This window comes from Rattus norvegicus, chromosome 20 (genome assembly GCF_036323735.1).
Source record: "Rattus norvegicus strain BN/NHsdMcwi chromosome 20, GRCr8, whole genome shotgun sequence".
In the NCBI taxonomy this organism is placed as follows: Eukaryota; Metazoa; Chordata; class Mammalia; order Rodentia; family Muridae; genus Rattus; species Rattus norvegicus.
This window is the reverse complement of record NC_086038.1, coordinates 2,762,149-2,782,523: the sequence shown is the minus strand read 5'-3', so window position 1 is coordinate 2,782,523 and position 20,375 is coordinate 2,762,149. Positions and strand designations below refer to the sequence as shown.

General features: G+C 46.8%; 2 protein-coding genes and 1 long non-coding RNA gene across 4 annotated transcripts; all 3 read right to left on the bottom strand.

The window, feature by feature from the left end:
* Positions 1-2,843: 2,843 nt before the first annotated feature.
* Positions 2,844-16,220, bottom strand: RT1-T24-1 (RT1 class I, locus T24, gene 1). 2 transcript variants are annotated; one of them, NM_001410263.1, is given in 7 exon segments: positions 2,844-2,995; positions 3,173-3,253; positions 3,256-3,303; positions 3,431-3,706; positions 4,017-4,289; positions 11,674-11,970; positions 16,123-16,220. In NM_001410263.1, coding segments are annotated over 7 exon segments (1,179 nt in total). In that variant the 5' UTR covers positions 16,175-16,220.
* On the bottom strand, positions 4,799-11,667 carry LOC134483845 (uncharacterized). The gene is made up of 2 exons (XM_063279655.1): positions 10,353-11,667; positions 4,799-7,191 (listed from the first exon to the last, which is right to left on the bottom strand). Exon 2 carries the CDS (start codon positions 7,131-7,133, stop codon positions 5,388-5,390), a length of 1,746 nt encoding a protein of 581 aa, XP_063135725.1. The 5' UTR covers positions 7,134-7,191; positions 10,353-11,667; the 3' UTR covers positions 4,799-5,387.
* A 1,363-nt stretch (positions 16,221-17,583) lies between the features above and the next one.
* Positions 17,584-19,636, bottom strand: LOC134483848 (uncharacterized). Its single transcript, XR_010060940.1, has 2 exons — positions 19,520-19,636; positions 17,584-18,504 (listed from the first exon to the last, which is right to left on the bottom strand). It is a non-coding gene; the product is annotated as an uncharacterized LOC134483848 (long non-coding RNA).
* Between the last annotated feature and the right edge of the window lie 739 nt (positions 19,637-20,375).

The following is a 20,375-nucleotide window of genomic DNA, read 5'->3' as shown; positions in this document are numbered from 1 at the left end:
GTGTGCAGGCAAAGGTAGTCATGCATATAAAATAATATAAAAACAGACGCAGCATTTTGATTATGGGTGGTATAAAAAGTGTTTAATCGGGGCTGGGGATTTAGCTCAGTGGTAGAGCGCTTACCTAGGAAGCGCAAGGCCCTGGGTTCGGTCCCCAGCTCCGAAAAAAAAAAAAAGAACCAAAAAAAAAAAAAAAGTGTTTAATCAAAGTCTAGGTTTGGGTTGCTAGCAGGTGTCTGAAACCTACCCATATCAGATTCTTGCTGAGTTGAAATTCGGTGCTGGTAATCCCTCACATGCCGGTACACAGCAGGAAAAATGCCCAGATTGTGCATTATCTGTTAAACATGGGTTTAAGCCAATAGGAAGTCTTTATTAGCTGGCTGGTGGTGACACTGAGTGTCCAGGCTCCCGGTGTAGCCCGAGCCTTTCTCAGGGTGAGGTGTTAAACCCCAAAAACCAAGTTCTGGGTTGACATACTTCAGCCAACAAGAACAGTTATCCAGAAGCAGAGCTATAGAAGCCAGGAAGCAATATTAGTCCATTTAGAAATTCTTCCAGAACTATAGATTTTGATGGACAAGGCCTTTGTTTTCATTTTTGCTTGGGAGGAGGAGAGGGTGCGCTGGCCTTATGCTGAGTTTTACATCTGATCAGCACTTACACCGTGGAGTCAGTTGTGCTAAGGTCTCAGAGGCCTCCTGAGTGATTGTTAACCATCTTGTCAATAACACGAGTATTATCAGAGGTGGCTAAGAATGGCACATAAGGGAGGTGGAGAGATGGCTCAGCGGTTAAGGGCACTGACTGCTCTTCCAGAGGTCCTGAGTTCAATTCCCAGCAACCACCTGGTGGCTCACAACCATCTGTAAAGAGATCTGATGCCCTCTTCTGGTGGGTCTGAAGAAAATGGCAATGTACTCATATAAATAAAGTAAATAAATGATTTAAAAAAAAAAAGAGTGGCACATAAGGATAAGGCTTCAGCAGACACGTGTAATTCTGTGGCCCCTGGTTAGTGTGATTACAGTGAGTCTGGCATGCTGTAACTAATTGCTTCTGACAGGTAGGTAACCAATGAAAAGGACAGAGAGAAAGACTCTTACACCTTTTATGGCTACTGGGCTTACCCGGGTTCTCAGTGTAGAAGTTGTGGCGTGGCAGTGTCCATTAAATATGGCCATGTGGTAATATACTAAGGATACTGATAGAGGGCCTGAGCCTCCTGCTCCTTCCCCAACCCCTTCTGAGGAAACACCTTCTCAGACACACCAACTGTTTAATTACATCTTGCTTTACAAAGAGTGGCCGTCTTCTTCTGAAACTCTCAATGCTTCTAGGCTAGTAATGGATGTAGATTCAAGGATTTTTCAGAGAAGAGCAGGGTGTTTTGGAGTGAGACTACTACACTAAAGAGTAGCAGGGTTTTGCTCACTTTCCCCTCCTCCCCTCCACCTGCTCTCTTTCTCTTTGTGTTCTCTGGCTGGAGAGGAAGTGATCCCCCTTCTCACCAAGTCTGTCACCTCTAGGCGATGCCATCCACATTTAAGATCAAGGTTCTTTTTTTTTTTTAAAGATTTATTTATTTTATTTATTATGGATACACTCTAGCTGTCTTCAGACACCCAGAAGAGGGCATTGGATCCCATTACAGATGGTTGTGAGCCATCATGTGGTTGCTGGGAATTGAACTCAGGACCTGTGGAAGAGCAGTCAGTGCTCTTAACCCCTGAGCCATCCCTCCAACCCTAAGGTCAAGGTTCTTATGCTTTTGTCCCTCACCTATGTGGTGGTGATGGAATCCAGGCCCTGGCAGCACAGGACAATAGTTAGAGCAGCCTAGAGTGTTTTCATATTGGATGCCCTGATAGATCCAGCCCTGCTTGGAACATCTTGGGGCAGTGACCATGTGGGAAAGCTTTCGTAGAGCTTATCATCTGATCCTTTCTTTCCTGTCAGGGGGATAGAGTGGGATTCATGCAGCCCTGTGATTTTCTACTTTATGGTGTTGGCTTTGCAGCTGAAGCAGCTGGATCAAGTGATGGGACCCCCGATACATGTTGTACCATTTTGCACCACTAGGGGATGCTAGCAGCCCTTGTCTGTGGTTCAGGTTGACAATTCTAGGAGGCTAGCCGCTTTGACTTCCAGATCCCTGATGGTGGAGTCCCAGTGAGCCTGGGGTGCAGGCAAAGCCCTCAGGGTGATGCTAGGGTATCTTGGAGTCATCTGTACTTTGAATGACTAGAATCTGGAAGCATGGGTAGGAACCACTGACCAAGGGTATTGAGGACAAAGTAGACCTGGCCAAGTTGATTTTTGTCAAGAGTGTCCTGTTTTAGATGTGGGCTGTGTGGTGTTAACCCTTGCCGGGGATATGAGGCACCAAATTATCTTGTATTTGGCTGTGATAACGTAGACAGTCAGGTTAAAATATTTGCCACAACTCTTAGATTGGAGGAGGAAATCTTCAGACTAGGACAGATCTTCAACCTCATGTCTTGCTGTCTCCTTCAAATGTAAGAAGAGATGGATGAATTCACCAATGCTTATTTTGTCAGGGTGGTCAAGGCACTTTGGGAAAGATTGTAAGATTGTAAGGCTTGAAGAGTGAGCTTTAAGATTTCCCCACATGGTCACTAGAGGGCAGCGTCTGACAGGAGGTTGAGTATCTGCTGGAGGCCAGGTGACACCAGCTTAGGCCCAGCCTACCTAGAGTGAAGGGTGAATCCAGAGAGATGGCTCAGTCATCAAAAATGCCTTCCGTACAAGCACGAGGCTGTGGTTTCAAATCCCCTGCACCGGTGTGAAAAACAGCATGATGGCAGCCCATAATACCCTCCCTAGGCAGGCAGAGGTGTGATGATGGGGGTTGAGGCGTGAGACTTCCACGCCAGCCAGGCTTGCTGGGTTAGCCAGCTCCTGCGGGCTTGGGGTGCAGGCTGGATAAAAATGGAAAGGCTGCGAGGAGCAGGGGTGTAGTCTCCTTCCCCACCTGTGAGAAGAAAAGTTGTGAGAGTTCAAGGAAGGTCTTGACAGGAGGAAGTTTCCAGAACTGACAGAGGACCCAGTTGGAGACAGCAGCAATGAGGGGTGTGGCTGTGCTTCCCATTAATGAGCAGAGCGCTCTCCTAAAGGAAGCTGAGGGGAAACAGACCCTGCCCTTTCCTACCTGTGTTTCTCCTCCTCCTCCTCCTCACAACAGTAACTATGATGATGGCCACAGCTGCAATGATGGCCACAGCTTGAAGAAAACAGCAATAACATTGATTCCCATGTTGGAGTCAGTGCCTGGAGGAGCCTCTGGGAAGGACAGGTACAGGAAATGAAGGTGGGGGTCATGACCCCAGCTCTCAGCCCTGACCAGCTCAGGGCCTGCAGAAGGCTCCAGCATTCCCTGACCCCAGCTCTGCACCCACACCCTCCTTACCCCATCTCTGGGTAAGCGGCTCAGGCAGCCCCTCATGCTCCACATGGCATGTGTACTTCTGCTCCTTCCCAAGAGGCACCACCACAGCTGCCCACTTCTGGAAGGTTCCATCCCCTGTAGGCCTGGTCTCCACAAGCTCCATGTCCTGGGTCAGGTCCTCCCCATTCAACTGCCAGGTCAGGGTGATGTCAGCAGGGTAGAAGCCCAGGGCCCAGCACCTCAGGGTGACATCACCTTCAGGTCTGGGGTGGTGTGTCACTGTTGTCTGTGGAGGGTCTGCAGTAGACAGACAGACAGACAAGACGCTGGTGTCTCCAGTGGAAAAGCAGAAGTAGGAGACACCCCTGAGGACCCTTGGGACACATTAAGAGAGTAGAGATCTCTGAGGTGGTAGATGACCACAGTCTAGGAGACTGGAAAGAGTTCACATCTGCTTGTGGGAAGCTCTCCCCAGCACATTGGACCCACCCAGGTAGTCTACGTTCCTGTGCCAGAGTGGCTATAGGAGCTCACCACCAGCTCCTGAGTGAGCTCTCACCCTGCTGGCCACAGGGAGGAGGGCTGGGCTTGGAAGGGGTGTCATTACCAGTTCGGGTAAAGTTCTCTCCTCCCATAGTTAAGTATCTCTTTAGCCACAGGACACACTCCTTCTCCAAGTAGGTCTTCTCTCTCTCCAACCAGTACTCATTGTTTTGCCACTTGTGCTTGGTGTAGCCAGCAATGAAGGTGGCTGCTGTATATTGCATAGAGTCCAAGTCCAAGGTCAGGTAATCTCTGCCATCGTAGCCATACTGCCAGTGCCCTGTGGTCCTGTTGCCCTGCATCTCACAGCCGTACGTGAATTGGAGGGTGTGAGGGCCTAGAAGCCCCCAGGACAGACAGGCATGTCAGTGCCCACAGATGTATTTCCCAGGTCTCTCCATCATGGTCCCTGCCGCCCAGGCACTGCTCCCCAGATTCCCTGGGTTCTCCTTAGGATTGATGTTCGCACTCTACATAACCTGGTCTGGCTTTCCCTCTGTCAGGGACAAGGCCCAAGATGCTCCAGGTCACAGTAAAAGAGCTGTGCATAGGGAGCTAGCACTCGGGCTTTGCTGTGTCCTTAGGCACCTTATTCACCCTCTGCGGCTCTGTTCACCTTGTGCACAAGCCTAGAGCATGACCAGAGGACTCCAGGGCAGGCAGTCCCCAAGTCCAGCAGTAACCTCCCAGGAGCAGAGCGTGGCACCGAGCAGGATGGTAAAGGGCACACTGGGCTCACATCCCCCCTCTGCCCCATGGGTTTCAGGTCCAAGCCCTTAGTACAGCGGACGGGACTGCATGTGTCGCGCCCACCTCGTCCGGCAAGGAAGACGCAACACGGTTGGATTCTTCTCAACAGCCTTTACTGCAGGAGACCTTCTTTGTTGATACAGGGAGGCGGCGGCAGCCAGCCCTAAGTGTTACAGCTCCAAGTGTTACAGCTTTAAGTGTTACCGCGCCGCTCGGCTTATATACACAACAGTATGCTAATCTTCTTTCAGGGATTGGTGGGGCACGAGTCACCCCACTGCCATCCCAGCTACTTGTCCTCCAGAGATTGGCGAGGCATGAACTCCCATTTAGCATAGTACCACCCCAGCCAGACTGATGTCAGGTGTAAAACTCCACGCATGCTCAGTACTGTTGTTAGGAGGGCGCCAGATTCACCTCATTATCATACAGCTGTCGCACCGCTCCCTACATCTCCCCCTTTTTTGTTTAATAAAATGACTGGTCTAGATCTCGGTGTCACGTCAATCTTGTCATTGCTCCTGTCTTAGGTCGTTCCTGACGATGACTCGGCCTTACCCGTCGTTGGGTCACCCTATCGCCACCGGGCCCCGTGTCTTAGGTTGGTCCGAGCTCGAGGAAAGTTGCCCGTCCCTGGATACAATGACCCCACATGACTGTGACAAAAATGATCTAGGGCGAACTCTTAATCTTTCAAAGAGGCCAGCCATACATTGGGAGAAGCACCATTGTCAATGGCAGTCATAGCCTGGTAAACAACCGCTTTGTGTCTGGCATGTTCTCTTTTTAAACGGCCAATAAGCCAGAGACATACTCCGCATCCCAGGAGGACAATAGCTCCCCAGGCAAACATGCCCGCCCACTCCTTAAAAAAGGAGAAAGCATTGGTAATCCATGAGGTAAAGTCTTCAATTGTGATGGGGTCCAGCCTAGTGCTGTTGAGGACAGCAATCTGCATCAGCAATTGTCTGGATAGTTGCTCTGCTTTCATGGACCAGTTTCCTTTCAGATAATTTGAGATTTCTTTGCTCTGTTGAGAATGCTGAGAAAAGTTGGCTTGTAAAGGAGTAATGCATAAACCTCTTAGGGAGGAAACGCAAGACAGCTGTGTCATATGATACAGTGCTTCAATTTGTTCTTGAACTAAATCTATCCTTTGATTGGCTAATAGAAGGCCAGATGCCAAATGAGTATTAAATTCTTCTTGTATCTCTAGTGCCATTGCAGTTCTTTCTACAATCTGATTGACAGTCTCAGCCGTCTGTATTTGATTGGTCATAGCAATTGCAGCTGTGGTAGCTGCGGCAGCAGACAGCACGATGGCTGAAATTATGGCTGCCGTAATTCCAAAATCTCTTTTGGTTCTCAGCAAATTGAGAATAGGAAAACTATCTGGGTTTGCCTCCACTGGGATTGGCACAAAGGAGGGAATCTTAACCATCACTGCGGTGTCATTGTTGCCATCCCAGCATTCAGCTAAATAGCAGACTACATCAGAGCTATTACAATTTAAAACACCATTGTTGACATTAGTGCTTATCAGAAAGAAAAAAGGTGATCTAACACATACTGAAGTACTAGTGGCAGTATTATGTTCCAAAAGGTTATTATATTGAATATTGGTCAACCTGGTATCATTTTTTCTGGTAGCCGAAACATTATACAGCGTGAAGTTCTCACCCATCAACCTAGCAAAGGGGGTCAGGGATGTATATGCCCCTTGCTCATTGGACAGCACCCACTGAAACCAAGGCCAGAGATTATGCTTGCCAGTCTTATTCTCCCCCCAGTCATACTGTACATGGCCAAGAGGAGGGGAAAATTCAAATCCCGGTAGGAATTGTTTTGTTCTATGGAATGGACTCTGACATGGGGTAAAATTAGGTGGAAACTCTTGATGCGGGGGGCAAGCGGGTAAGACTCTACGACGGGTAGAGCTATTCTGTGCATAGTTACCTTGTCCTGGGCGTGATGGAACACTACAATTATGCATCACAATTAGTGTTGTAATGTTCAGATCAGCAGAACTATCGACTGACATGTCCTCGCTGGGTGAAGAGACTCCCTGGGCAATTTGACTCAAAGCAGCCAGGATGATCCCGGTGTTCATTGTGCTGTCACTTATAGGATTCAACCAATTAGCTAACGTGGCTCTACGTAACCAAATACAGGGCAGGGAAGAGTCTTTGATGGTAAAACATAAGGTATGCAACAGAGAAACGTTAGTGGCGGCATACCGTTGGGGCATTTGTCCAGTTGGCACTATACAAGGAACATCACGCAAACAGGAGGTAGAGAAAAAGGTTGGTAAAACAGTAGAATTGCTATGGACTGGCATGGGTACTGGCCAGGATCTGGCAATAGCCCACAGGGTGATTGAATTAACCTGTATTATCATTCCCAATAGCAATAGTAGGGTTCGTAGTCTCATCTTCAGAAGGCAATTTTCGAGTCAAGCGCTCAGGTACCCAAATTGGATTTTCTTGATTCTGCAGAAAAACACAAACAGCTCCCCTAGATCTCGAGATCACGGGATCTGGGCCACGCCATTTATCAGTTAAGACATCCTTCCACTTTACTTCTGCATTAGTTATAGGTGTAGTAGCAGCATGGCGATCCGCGGCAGAGCGGCCATGCACATCCAAAATTAAGAAATTTAGAGTAAAAAGAGCTAAAGAAAGTTGTTCTTTTGGTGTTCGGCTGCTGGCAATTCCCTCTTTTTGTTTTTTTTATCAGCTCTTTTAAGGTACGATGTACTCTTTCCACAATTCCTTGACCTTGGGGATTGTATGGCAATCCTGTAGTATGTTTGACCTGCATTGTCTGGCAAAATGCCTGAAAGGACTTTGCAGTGTAGGCAGGCCCGTTGTCCGTCTTGAGACTATCAGGCTTTCCCCAGGCTGCCCATGCCTCTAAGCAATGGCTAATGGCATTACGAGCCTTTTCACCAGTCATCAGAGTAGCATGTATAATACCAGAACATGTATCAACAGAAACATGAGCATATTTTAAATTTCCAAATTGAGATATGTGTGTGACATCCATCTGCCAAAGTTTTAGCGGGATCAGACCACGAGGGTTAATCCCTACATGAGGAGGGTGGTGAAATTGAACACAATTCTGGCAACTTAACACCACATCACGAGCTGCAGCTCTAGAGATTTTAAATTTTTGTTGAAGAGTAAAGGCAGGTACATGAAACTTTTGATGAAATTCTCTAGCGAGATCAACCGGAGCAGCATGAAAAATAAACTCTCTACGAGTACTAGCATCCACCAGGGCGTTATTACTGGTCATGGGACCAGGCAAATTAGTATGGGCTCGAATATGTTGTATGAAAAATTTATTTTTTCTGGCCCAAATCAAATTTTGTAATTCTAAAAGAATTTGACATACAGTACTAGTCGACCGAATTGGCCCTGCAATTTCAAGTGAGCGCACCGCATTAACCACATAAGCAGAGTCAGAAATTAAATTAAAAGAATCATGAAATCTTTTGAAAACTTCCAATACAATTTTACATTCTGTAATTTGGGGGGTACCTGGACTATATTGAATTAATACTGGTTCTTGAGAATCAACCATATAGGCACCTACACCGGTTTTGGAGCCATCTGTATAAATATCTAACACTCCAGACAAAGGCTCTGAGGCAGTGATCTTAGGAAAGATCACTGGATGTTCAGTAAAAAATTGTAGCAACGGATCTTTAGGATAATGATTGTCAAACTCTCCATCAAAACTACAGCGCAATATGGCCCAATCATCTATCAATGCACACAATGTTTCTACCTGAGTGGCTGTATATGGTATAATAATTTTCTTTGGTGAAATACCAAAATGCTGAATGCAAGATTTAACGCCTAATATAGCTAGCTGTGCAACAGCAGAAGGGTAATATTCAAGGGTTTTATTAGGAGAAATATGGGGATAAATCCAAAGAAGTGGACCTTGTTGCCATAATACTCCTGTAGGTTGACGAAAAGTTCTCAGTATACACAAAAGCAGATCTTCCTCTTCCTTGTACCTTTTTAGTATTGCCTTTTCTAGTCTTTCTTCTACTTTCCTCAAGGATAATCGTGCTTCCTTGGTTAAAACACGGGGTGAAGTAAGCTGAGAATCCCCTTTCAGGATCTCATAAAGTGGTTGTAAATCTACATTGGGCATTTTAATATAGGGTCGAATCCTAGTAATTTTTGAAAGTCATTTAATGTTTTTAAATGGTAATTCAATTTTTTGAGGAGAAATGCTATGAGAAGTGATTTTAGTTCCTAAATATTCTCCCATTTGGCCCATTTGAACCTTTTCAGGTGCTATGAACAATTGATTGTTTTCAAGTACCTTAACCACTTTTGTATAGGCCGCTTCTAGGGCGGCTAGTATAAACATTTAGCCAGCCCCCTGGGGAGCTTGTCCAGCCAACTTAGGCTTCTAGCTACAGATGCCGGCTCCAAAAGCCAATTGAAACTTTTTATTTATTTGTTCCTTTCTTGAAAGGAGTTAAAGCTACATCAATGGGTGAATCAACCAGCATTTAAAGTTTTAACCATTTTTTTCTTTTAAACATGAAACACAAAACATTCAAGCAACGAGAAGCAAAACCCAGACATAAATTGACATACATCCACAGCTTGGTGCACCAAGGACAGACAATAGACACAGAGGAAAAGGACTAGATGGCATTCCACCAAAGGGACCCAGACATCCTACCTAAAGAACCCAGAACCAGAAATAAGCACTTCTCCAATAGGAGCCAGCAAGGAGGCAAGACGTCTCCCACCTCCTTCTGTTCCCAGGAGAGCTTCAAAAAACTTAAGCTCATTTCCTTCTTTTGCCAAAGCATCTGTGGAGAGTTCGGGAGGACTGTTTTTCTCAACCCCATTCTCTCTCTTGCCTAGGGTGTATATTGTCTCTAGTCAGGGTCCAAAGACTAAAAGCATCTATGAGAATCGACTTTGCTTCTCTAGATTTTAACATAACTCTAAAAGAACACATACACAAAAACATTTTACCATTATTACCGTGTCCCCTTTTGACCACTACCACTACCCCAAATCTTTATCTTTGCACATGCTTTCAATTTCTGTGATCCTTCTGAATTCTGCTTACTGGGGCCTTTAAAATCTGTATCCACCACCTGAGTTCCCATTCTAGGGGTCAATATGAGTCTGGTGGTGGAACTGAGGTGGAGTCCGGTGCTTCCTTTTGTTGCTCTGCGGGAGGCCCCAGACCCGATGGTTCTACCTTTACTTTCACTTTCTCTAAGCTGTCAGTGATGCTTTCTAGATTGTCTGACATTTCTAAGGTCAAGGCTTTTAAAGAATATATCTTATTTGTTTCCTGGTCCTGATTATCCTCTTTTTTCATCTCTGCCTTCTCTCTGTTCCTTTTATCTCCTTTTCTTTTCTTTTTTTCTTTCAAGACCTTTACTCCCTCTAACATACTTTCTTGTTGCTTTGCAAGGACCCTCTGACCCGTCCTAACTGCTCTAACCGCTTCCCACACAAAGAAAAAAAATAAACAAAATTACAAGCCTTACCCACAAAGGATCCATTGGAAACAACATTGCTGCAGACTGCAGACCTTTTAGCCTCTAAACCAAGGCTTCCATCGTCTCTGCTCACCTCCAGAGAACTTTATCGTCCCTTACCGGGAACTTTTCCGACGTCGCTCGTCCTGAAGCTGAAGAGTTCTGAGATCCACGAGGATGTCCTCGTCCCCGTACGGGCCACCACTTTGTCGCGCCCACCTCGTCCGGCAAGGAAGACGCAACACGGTTGGATTCTTCTCAACAGCCTTTACTGCAGGAGACCTTCTTTGTTGATACAGGGAGGCGGCGGCAGCCAGCCCTAAGTGTTACAGCTCCAAGTGTTACAGCTTTAAGTGTTACCGCGCCGCTTGGCTTATATACACAACAGTATGCTAATCTTCTTTCAGGGATTGGTGGGGCACGAGTCACCCCACTGCCATCCCAGCTACTTGTCCTCCAGAGATTGGCGAGGCATGAACTCCCATTTAGCATAGTACCGCCCCAGCCAGACTGACGTCAGGTGCAAAACTCCACGCATGCTCAGTACTGTTGTTAGGAGGGCGCCAGATTCACCTCATTATCATACAGCTGTCGCACCGCTCCCTACATGCATGTGTGTCCTCCTCCACACTGTGAGTTTGTGGAGGTGTGACCACTCACGTGACCAGTCTTGTGGACTCTCTGATCACTTTAGGATCAGCAAACTCATCCATGAGGTCTGGATTGTTCCACACTGGCCTCAAGGCTCTTCACAGACTTGATTCAGCAGTGCTGAGCAGTGGGAAGTGTTTGCTAAAACCTTTAGTCCAAAATCTGTTTTCTGAGCTCATTCTGCCGAATCCTACCCTGCACTTGGCTGTGCCATGACTGCTGGTTGTATGAAAGGTCAGTGAATGTCTCTGTCTCTATCTGTTCTCTCTCTCTCTCTCTCTCTCTCTCTCTCTCTGACAAGATACTTCAGCTCAGACTGGCCTGGAATTCACTATGAGTAGGCTTTGAACTTCAGGTAACCATCCTGCCTCAGCCTTCCCAGTGTTGGATGATTTACAAGTGCGAATCACCATGCCTATCTTCTGTATTCCTCATAGATGATAGATGCACATCAGTCCCATCCTCCAGTTTTAGATAAAGTTTCATCTCAGCTTTGAAACTCAGTGGCACTGGGTGTCTCTGTTTGCTTCAGTCAGTTTTGGCTTCAAAGAGGCACTGGCCTCAGGGTCACAAGGGTCTTCAGACATCTGAATGCCTTCCCATAGAAGTTGGAAGCACTTTGAAGACAAACGGTTACTTATGTTTGCTGGTTCCTGCCTCCCAGAAGACGCACACTATGGGTTACATCTGTGAATGTCAAACAGACCCTGGGCTCTGGGACGGTCTGTCAGGGCACTGAGGGATTAGGTGAGGCAGGTAAGTCTTCCTGCTGCCATTTCCAGACACATACCTGCTTGCTGGTGGAAGCCGTCTGCTCTGTGACTCCGGTCACCAGAGCTGTTGTAGTATTGCTGAATGTTTCTCAGGCTCAACTGGAAGATCTTCATCTGATTGGTGAAAACCTGGGTCTCCTCATCAAAGTAATATGGATTTTCCCTCAGCCAGTCAGCACAAGGCTCTGCCTCCATCTTCCTACTGTCATAGTGGATGAAGGTCTGGTTATCTACAAAGCCACTGGCAAAAAATGCAGGAACTCCTGGGCCCGGCTCCGTCACGGCTGAGTAAGAATAGTGCAGAGAGTGTGATCCTGAGGTAAGAAAAGGATTTAGTGTGAGGTACCAAGTGGGCGCGTGCGTGCGCACGCGCGCGCGCGCACACACACACACACACACACACACACACACACACACACACACACGTAAATGAAAACAATAACAACCCACCAGCTAGGAGAGTCAGATTCCACACTGTGCACTAGGATAATTCAGAGAATCAACAAATGAGGGTAAAGGGCTGGGGACATAGCTCATAGGTTAAGAGCATGTGTCACTCTCATAGAGGACCTGGTTCAATTCTCAGCATCTACATGGCCTCTCCCAACCGTCTGTCCTTCCACCTCCAGGGGATCTCCTGTCTTCTGACGCCCAAAGGGTGCCGTCTGTGTGTGGTGCACATATAAAGCTGCAGCACCTCAGTCTCTCTATAGCAGAGTTTTGATTTTGTTTTTAGTTAATTAAGGAAGGTAGGATACAAAGTGATGGGTTTCATCTTCTCTCCTTTGTGCATTTGTGCATTGTGCCTGGGTATAGTTATTTTGTATCCTAAGTGCTGGGGGCTGAACTCCGGACTCTGCATCCCAGACAGCTGCTCTCAGGAGCATTGACTTTCGTCCCAGCATTGTTTCCTTTCTGTGAAGATCATTTTAGGGCCTGAAGAGCTGGCACCTGCTGCTCTTACAGAGGATTCAAGTTTAGTTCCTACACCCACATGGCTGTTAACAACCACCTGTAACTGTAGTCTCATGGGATCTGGTGTCCTCCTCTGACTCGTGCAGGTATTTAACGTATGTGATGCACACCCCACCCCCAACCACCCCTACAGAGGCCAGGAGAGGGTTTCTGATGCCCTGGAAGTGGAGTTACCAGTGGTTTTACTGGGAACTGAATTCCCACGCATTGCAAGAGCAGTATGTATTCTTTACTGGTGAAGCACCTCAGCTGCCTCTGCAGTTAGACTTTGTTACCATTTGAACCACCTCAGCAGCCTCTGCCATTAGACTTTGTTACCATTTGAACTATCTCTACAGTCTCTGCCATTAGACTTTGTTACCATTTGAACTATCTCTACAGTCTCTGCCATTAGACTTTGTTACCGTTTGAACCACTTCAGCAGCCTCTGCCATTAGACTTTGTTACCATGTGCTCTTCCTCTCATTGCTCTGTTCCATACTCTTGCCCCTTCTCCAGCTGCTTCTATTTCTTTCCTAGTTAAACCCAGCTCTGCTGCTTCTGTTTTATCACATGTTCTGTATCACCTGCCTCCTTTAACATCTCTTCCGTGTTTCTATTGTGTTTTGCAGTCCTCCCATATATTTAAAAGCACATATACACATGGGTGTATAATTTTGTTTTTTTCAAATGTTTATTTTTGAGACAGGGTCTGATGTAGCTGAGGCCGGTCTTGAACTTCTGATCTTTCTGCGTCCACCTCCCAAATGCTGGGATTACAGGTGTGCACCATCATACCCAGCACACACACACCCAAAATAATAATTTTAAACCGGAGTTCTAGAGATGAGAAAATTATATTTGTCCTTCTGAGGCTTGCTTATTAGAGTATTGATTTCATCTATGAGAGAGATTGAATCCATCTCTCACAGTATCATAATTTAATTTTGCCTTAAAATGTCATGGAATTTCATTTTATAGCAAAGGAAGATTTCATTGTATTATATCAAACTCTAGTGTGTATTTGAACTTTTTTTTTTTTTTTGAGGCAGGGTTTCTCTGTGTAGCCTTAGCTGTCCTAGAACTCACTCTGTAGAACAGGCTGGCCTGGACTCATAGAGATCCGCCTGCCTTCCCAGTCCTAGGATTAAAGTCATAGGGCACCACCTCCTGGCTTTGGTTTTCCTTATCTAGTTGTCTGTGGATGCACAGCCAGGCAGGATTCCCAGGTTTTGTGGGTGTTCCCTGTTTGGAAGGATGAGAAGCCAGCCCACATCCTGAAATACATACAGTAGTTATTTTCTGGGGTCGGGGTGGTGTCCAGGGTTGCCTAGAACTCAGCAGTCCTCATACTTGTCTTCCAAATGATTACAGGCCACAGGTGTGAGATACCATACCCAGCTCCATTTCAACTGCCTTAGTGTAGTAGATGTGGGGGAGCCTAGGCTTCACCCTCTAACATTCTGTAACTCAAAGCCTCAGAAGTCTCCTAGAGGCGCCTAAAATGAGCTTGTAGCTTGGGAGTCTCAGCCTGGGAGCCACAGCCAGAACCCCTTTTATCCCAACCTCTACAAAGTTTTCTGACTCTAAGTCTCTATGGTAATAGGTGGAAGTGGTGGACACCTGGACAGGCACTCTACCTACTGAGCTCATCTTCAAGGTTCTCTCCTTGGTTTTTTTTTTTTAAGACTTATTTACTTATTAAATGTATATGAGTACACTGTCCATGTCTTCAGACACACCAGAAGAGGGCATCATCATATCCCATTACAGATGGCTGTGAGCCACCATGTGGTTGCTGGGAATTGAACTCAGGACCTCTGGAAGAGCAGTCAGTGCTGTTAACCGCTGAGTCACCTCTCCAGCCCTCTACTTATTTTTTAAAAAGGCACCCTTTCCTTCCCAGAACTTGTGACTTTTACTTCTCCAACCACCTGTCACCTGTATCCTGTCACCTGTGTCCTGTCACCTGTATCCTGTCACCTGAATCTTGTCACCTGTATCCTGTCACCTTAATGCTTCCTATGCTTCCTTGACCTTCTGCCTAGGAAAGTCTCCTTTCTTCTGCTGCCCACCTTCTCAAGGGGCCCACAAGTCAGTAAACACATCTGCTATCTGATAAGGCACCCAGCCCAAGAAAGGAGTTAGAGACAGAAAACCCCAGGACCAAGGACCTGTCTCATGCAGTTGGGCAGACTGTCCCATGCCCAGCAGGGTTCTCTGTAGAACTGCAGGGTACACAGGCTGAGCTTACAGTCAACTGAGAAGGCAAAGTTGGGGTTCAGGTTCTTCCTCCTTGAGGACCTTAGTCTGTCACCCTCTTTAACTGGTAAGGCCCTTCCACATGATGGAGGAATTCTGCTGATTTAATGTAAGTCCCACCCAAAAGTAGCCTCACAGAAACATCTAAAATAATGTTCAGCCAAATATCTGAATGTTGTGTTCTAGTCAAATTGACACATGGAATCAGCCATTATAACCAGCTCCCAAAATACATAATTGCACATGTTATGTTCATGAGTATGTGCATGCATCTGTACATGAAGCTGAGGCAGGAGGATCATGAACTCGGGGGTCACATAAATAGAATTCTATCTCAAAATAATTGACAATGACAACTGTAGAGAGATCCTCTGGTGTCCTGGATGGATGCTCACCTGACTATTAAAAAGCCTATGGCCTAAGTAGGAAATAGAGGTGGGATGAGGAATTCTGGAGAGGAGGAGTCAGGGAGAGGAGGTGGGGTGGCGGGTGAGGAAACACCTGGTACCTGAGCACAGGTAACCAACCAGTCAGGTGGCAAATGCAGCTTATGGTGGAGCCACAGTAGAGCCTAGCTACATTGAAAAGGGGTCTGTAAATGTAACTTGAGTCTGAGTCTTAGTTCTGGGAGCTTGGGCTGGCAGGAAGAACCTGTACTTAACTTTATCAAATGTCAGTGCTAGGGAGACTTCTCAGCCAGTAAAGTCCCCTGCTGCCACCCATAATGCGGAAGGAGACGTGATCCAAACAGGTCGTCCTCTGACCTCCACATCTGGGCTGTAGTGTGGGTTGCAGGCTACACACATGAGCACACACAAACATGCATATGAATAAATTTACACTACAGTGTGCACAGTGTGTGCTTTATAAGCTAGCATACAGCTCACAGAAGCAGGGAGGTTGCTGGGGAGACAGCTCAGCTGTTCAGAGCACTCACTGCTCTTCTAGAACTTGGTGGTGTAGCTGTGAGCACCACCTGGAGGGGCTCTGTACGTCTGGCTCCAGAGTGGGGCGTGTGATGGCCCCTTCTGACCTCTGGCACAAATATACACATACAAGCAAATACTCAAAACCACATTAGAACATAAGGAAAGGGCTGGCTCCGTAGTGCCTTTAATTCCAACTCCCGTGAGGTCAAGGCCAGCAGAGCTACTAAGTGAGAGGTAGTCTGAAGTTCCCGGGTGGAGCTTTTCCTGCCCTAAATCTACCTAGAGAGGATGTGCCCTACAGCCCACCCCAACCCCACTCACGGGCTCCAGTGTCTTGGGGGTGGCTCAGGAAGCAGAAGATCAGAGACCACATGGTGTCAGGACGTGGTGTCAGGACATTGTGTAAGTCTTCCCTGTCCTGAGAGAAACTGTAGAGAAATCGCAACTGCCTGCAAGAACCAATCACTGGCTGTGTAGTTTTTTTGAAATGGATCTAGGCGGGAGACAGTGGAATGAAGCGGTTGTTTCTTTTTTTAGTACTGGAAGTTTGGCACTGGTTCAGCTTGTTTACTTCCTGCAGTTAATCGTCCAGCCCTGGAGACATCAGATCCCATTACAGATTGTTATGAACCACTAGGTTGCTGGGATTTTAACTCAGGATCTCTGGAAGAGCAGTCAGTGCTCTCAACCTCAGAGCCATCTCTCCAGCCCATGGCTGGGCTTCTTTTCTATCTTTTCTACTTCATAGTGGTAACTAACTTGCATCTCTGTGGACCTGCATTCTTTTTAGTGGATTTACCTAACACGTATGGGCCTCCCAGACAAGGTCCACTGTTCTACCTTACTGTGCGGTTGCTTTCTTTTTCCTTCTCACTAGGTATTTTCTTTCCTTTTATATTATATTTTATTATAATTATTTATTATATATTTATATATAATAGGTTTTATTTTATATTCTCTCTTAGAAATTATAAAATATTTTAAGTGTGTGTGTGTGTGTGTGTGTGTGTGTGTGTGTGTCTTAGTTAGAGTTTCCATTTTTGTGAAGAGACACCATGACCAAGATAAGTGTTATAAAGGGCAGCATTTAACTGGGCTGGCTCACAGGTTCCTAGGTTCAGTCCATTATCTTCAAGGCAGGAAGCATGGCAGCATGCAGGCAGGTGTGGCGCTGGAGATAGAGATGAGAGTTCTACATCTTGTTCTGAAGGGAACCCCAGGACTGTCTTCCAGGCAGTCAGGGGAAGGGTCTCAAAGCCCACGCCCACAGTGACACACTTCCTCCAGTAAGGCTACACTTACTCTCACGAGGCCACACCCCCTAAGAGAGTTGCTTTGAGTTGTGGGCCAGCCTGGGCCACATAGTGAATTCCAGAGCAAGGTAGGGTAAAGATAAGACCTTGTCTCGTGAAAAGGGCTGTGGAATTGGAGAGATGGTGCAGCAGTTGGGGGGCATGTGCTGCTCTTGCACAGGACTGGACTAAACAGCCTAGAAGAGCAGGGAGGTTCATACAGGCCAAACTGAACCCTGGGCAAGAGGAGTTCCACAGATGCAGATCCAGGAAGTGCATTCTAGCTGAGGGAGGGGCCTTTTCTACCTTAAAGGAGGGTGGAGAGAAACAGTACATACAGAGTAGTACGAACAGTAAAGGTGGGCACTGAGGAAGGTGGAGAACTCAGACGGTAGGTGGAAGTGAGAGACAGCAGACGCCAGTGTACGCATCAGTGTTGAAGGTAAAGACCTGTCCCTGGGACAGTGAGTCCAGGAGGTAGGAGAGGTTGTAGAGGGTGTCCAGCCACATCAGTAAGATTTACTTGGTTTATGTGAGTACACTCTGTGTTTAGACACAGCAGAAGAGGGCATCATATCTCATTCCCATTACAGATGGCTACAAGCCTGCAACAGATGTAATCTTTCCTTTTGTGTCCCATTAGCAGGTCTTCATTGTCAAGTAGACTGGATTTAGAACCAGCTGGGAGAGGCCCCTTTGGGTGGCCATGAGGGTGTTTCTAGACAGGATTAGGCACCAAGGAATACAGGTGGCTCCACTGGTCAGGTAGAGTCTCATGAGAAATCCAGCAGAACATTAGAGAACCCCTTCCTCTCTTTGTGACCAGGGCAGGAGCAGGCCAGTTCTTGCTGACCTGGACAGAAACTGGTTACCCCTTTCTGTCTTGAAGATCTGACCACCTGTGTCTTCCCTCAGTGGCCTCTCTACAGGTATTTTTATTTATGTATTTTATGTATGTGAGTAAACTGTAGCTCCCGTCGGACACAGCAGAAGAGGGCATTGGATCCCAGTACAGATGGTTGAGCCTCAATGTGGATGCTTGGAATCAAACTCTGGACTTCTGGAAGGGAAGTTAGTGGCCCTAACCACCGAGCCAGCTCTTCAGTCCCCACTTTGAGGATTCTTAAGAACTAGTCCATGAAGGTAGGCATGGTGGGACACACCTTTAATTCCAGCACTCTAGAGGCAGAGGCAGTTGAATCTGTGAGTTTGAGGCCAGCCTGATCTTATAGAATGAGTCCCAGAATAACTAGGGCTGTTCAACAGAGAAACCCAGGGTGGAAACAAAACAAGGAACTAAGCCACAGAGCTAGGTGTGGTGGGGTACATCTTTAAATTCCAGCGCTTGGAAGGTAGAGGCAGATCTCTGAGTTCCAGTCCAGCCAGAATTTCACTGTGAGACCCTGAGACCCTGTTGGAAAAAACCAAATTAAAATTTTAACCTGTGACTAAGAGCAGGGAAATAACTGTCTGAAGACCACTGTGGTTGCAGCTTGGACACTTACTTGGAAGGGGTGGGTAGACTGAGGGTTTTGTAGCCATCCTAGGAGGAAACTGAACCAGAACCAGTGGCGGAAAGGCAGTTATGATAGATCAACAGGCTTGTGCGTCTCTCTCTCTCACTCTCTCTCTCTCCCTCCCTCCCTGTTGGTGGTGGTTGGTAGAGTAAGTGAACTGTGTAGGGAGTAGTATGTTTCTGATGTGGTGTATTCGTCAGGGTGATTTCTGGAGATGGTATATGCAAGTGCAGCTTGGGGACGAGGTCCTGGCTGGAGATACAGGGCCCCATCAAGGGTGATGTGGGAGGAGAGGAATAGGTCATCTCCAGAGTGTAGTGTAAGCCAAGAAGTTGGCTAGGAAGAGAGAGGAGAATTTTCGGACACCTTACTTCCTGTCTGGGAATAGGAGTAAGCCAGTTAGAGAAAACCAGGAATGTGAAGGGGAGGGAGGAGAGAAAGCCCAGAGGAAGAGCACGGATGTTGAAGGTGTTTGGGTTGGGGGGCAGGGTCGGGGTGGTTGACCATTGTGGTGCAGTGGACCCATTGAAGAGGTGAGTTCAAAGGCCCGATATAGAGGAAAACTAGAGTATAATATAGTGGAGGGAGGTGCCGGCATTGGAATAAGAATGTAATTGTCAAGAAATTTGCCATGGGATGGAGAGAAAGCTCAGCAATTTAGGAGCACTTGCTTCTCCCTTCCAGAGTTCCGAGAGGCCACATCCAGCAGCTCACAATAACGTGTAACTGGCGATGGCCTTCAGATAGTTGTGCGACTACAGCTCAGCTATATGCTGAAGTATTTCTGCATCAGTAGGTAGTAATGAGTAACTGCAACAGCAGGAAAAGCATCTCTTTACCGAATTCCCCACCACTTGGAGCTCAAGATCCCCTACAGCCTAGGGTAAAGAAAGGGTCGTCTGGCCGCACCTGCGACTCCGCACTGCCACCTGCTGGTGCAGCTGTGTCATGGCCGCGGAGAGGAAACCCTGAGGTTGTCTTAGACTGGAGCAGGGCTGTGGTGCACGCCTTTAATCCCAGGTTTTCAGGCTGAAACAAGAGGATTGCTGTGAAATGGTGAAAGATCCCCGAAGAGAGAGACCCTTATTCAAGTCTTGGGAAATCTCGGACCCCAGACACAGAGAGACCATTTTGGATGTAATAAGCAAAGGCGAGGTTTATTACGGAGATCTCCGGGCCGACATGTATCCCGCGCAGGAGACAGAGGTGTTGACCCCGAAACTCAAAAGTCAGGGCGGCTAATTTTTGGCCCGGCTATAAGTGATTGGCTCATTCAAACATAGCAGTGAGATCACAACACAGCAGAAGAGTACATGCTGACTGGGCGTTCGGGTTTTTAGAAGGGCTTATCAGGGTTTGAAGGACATCTGGTTAAAGTGTGACTATGAGTAAGCTGGGGGAGATGCCCTCCTGTCAAATGGTTTATGAGTCAGTCCTGATAGCTTGAGCTGGTTCCTGTATTCCTTTTCTTTATGGTCTGTTAGTCCTAGCGGCAGGGCTGCCTGGACTTGTCTGAGCTTTTATAGTTTAGCCCTGAGTCTGTGGATCTTACTCTTTTAATTTTATATTTTTAAACCTTAAATCTGTATAATTTTCCTTTCACTGGTAGGCTATCCTGGTCTAAATAGCACGACCTTACCTCATAAAACAAATAAAAAATTACCTTTGAGCTATTGCGTAGCTGCTGTTTTTAAACCGTTTTGCTTCGTTCTTCTCGTACCAGATTTCAATGACTTTTAATTAACGTTAAAGCTGAACAAAGGCT

What these genes read in the sequence shown, in the direction of transcription:
- LOC134483845 (XM_063279655.1), bottom strand. Translation starts at nt 7,133, where the DNA reads ATGAGACTACGAACCCTACTATTGCTATTGGGAATGATAATACAGGTT.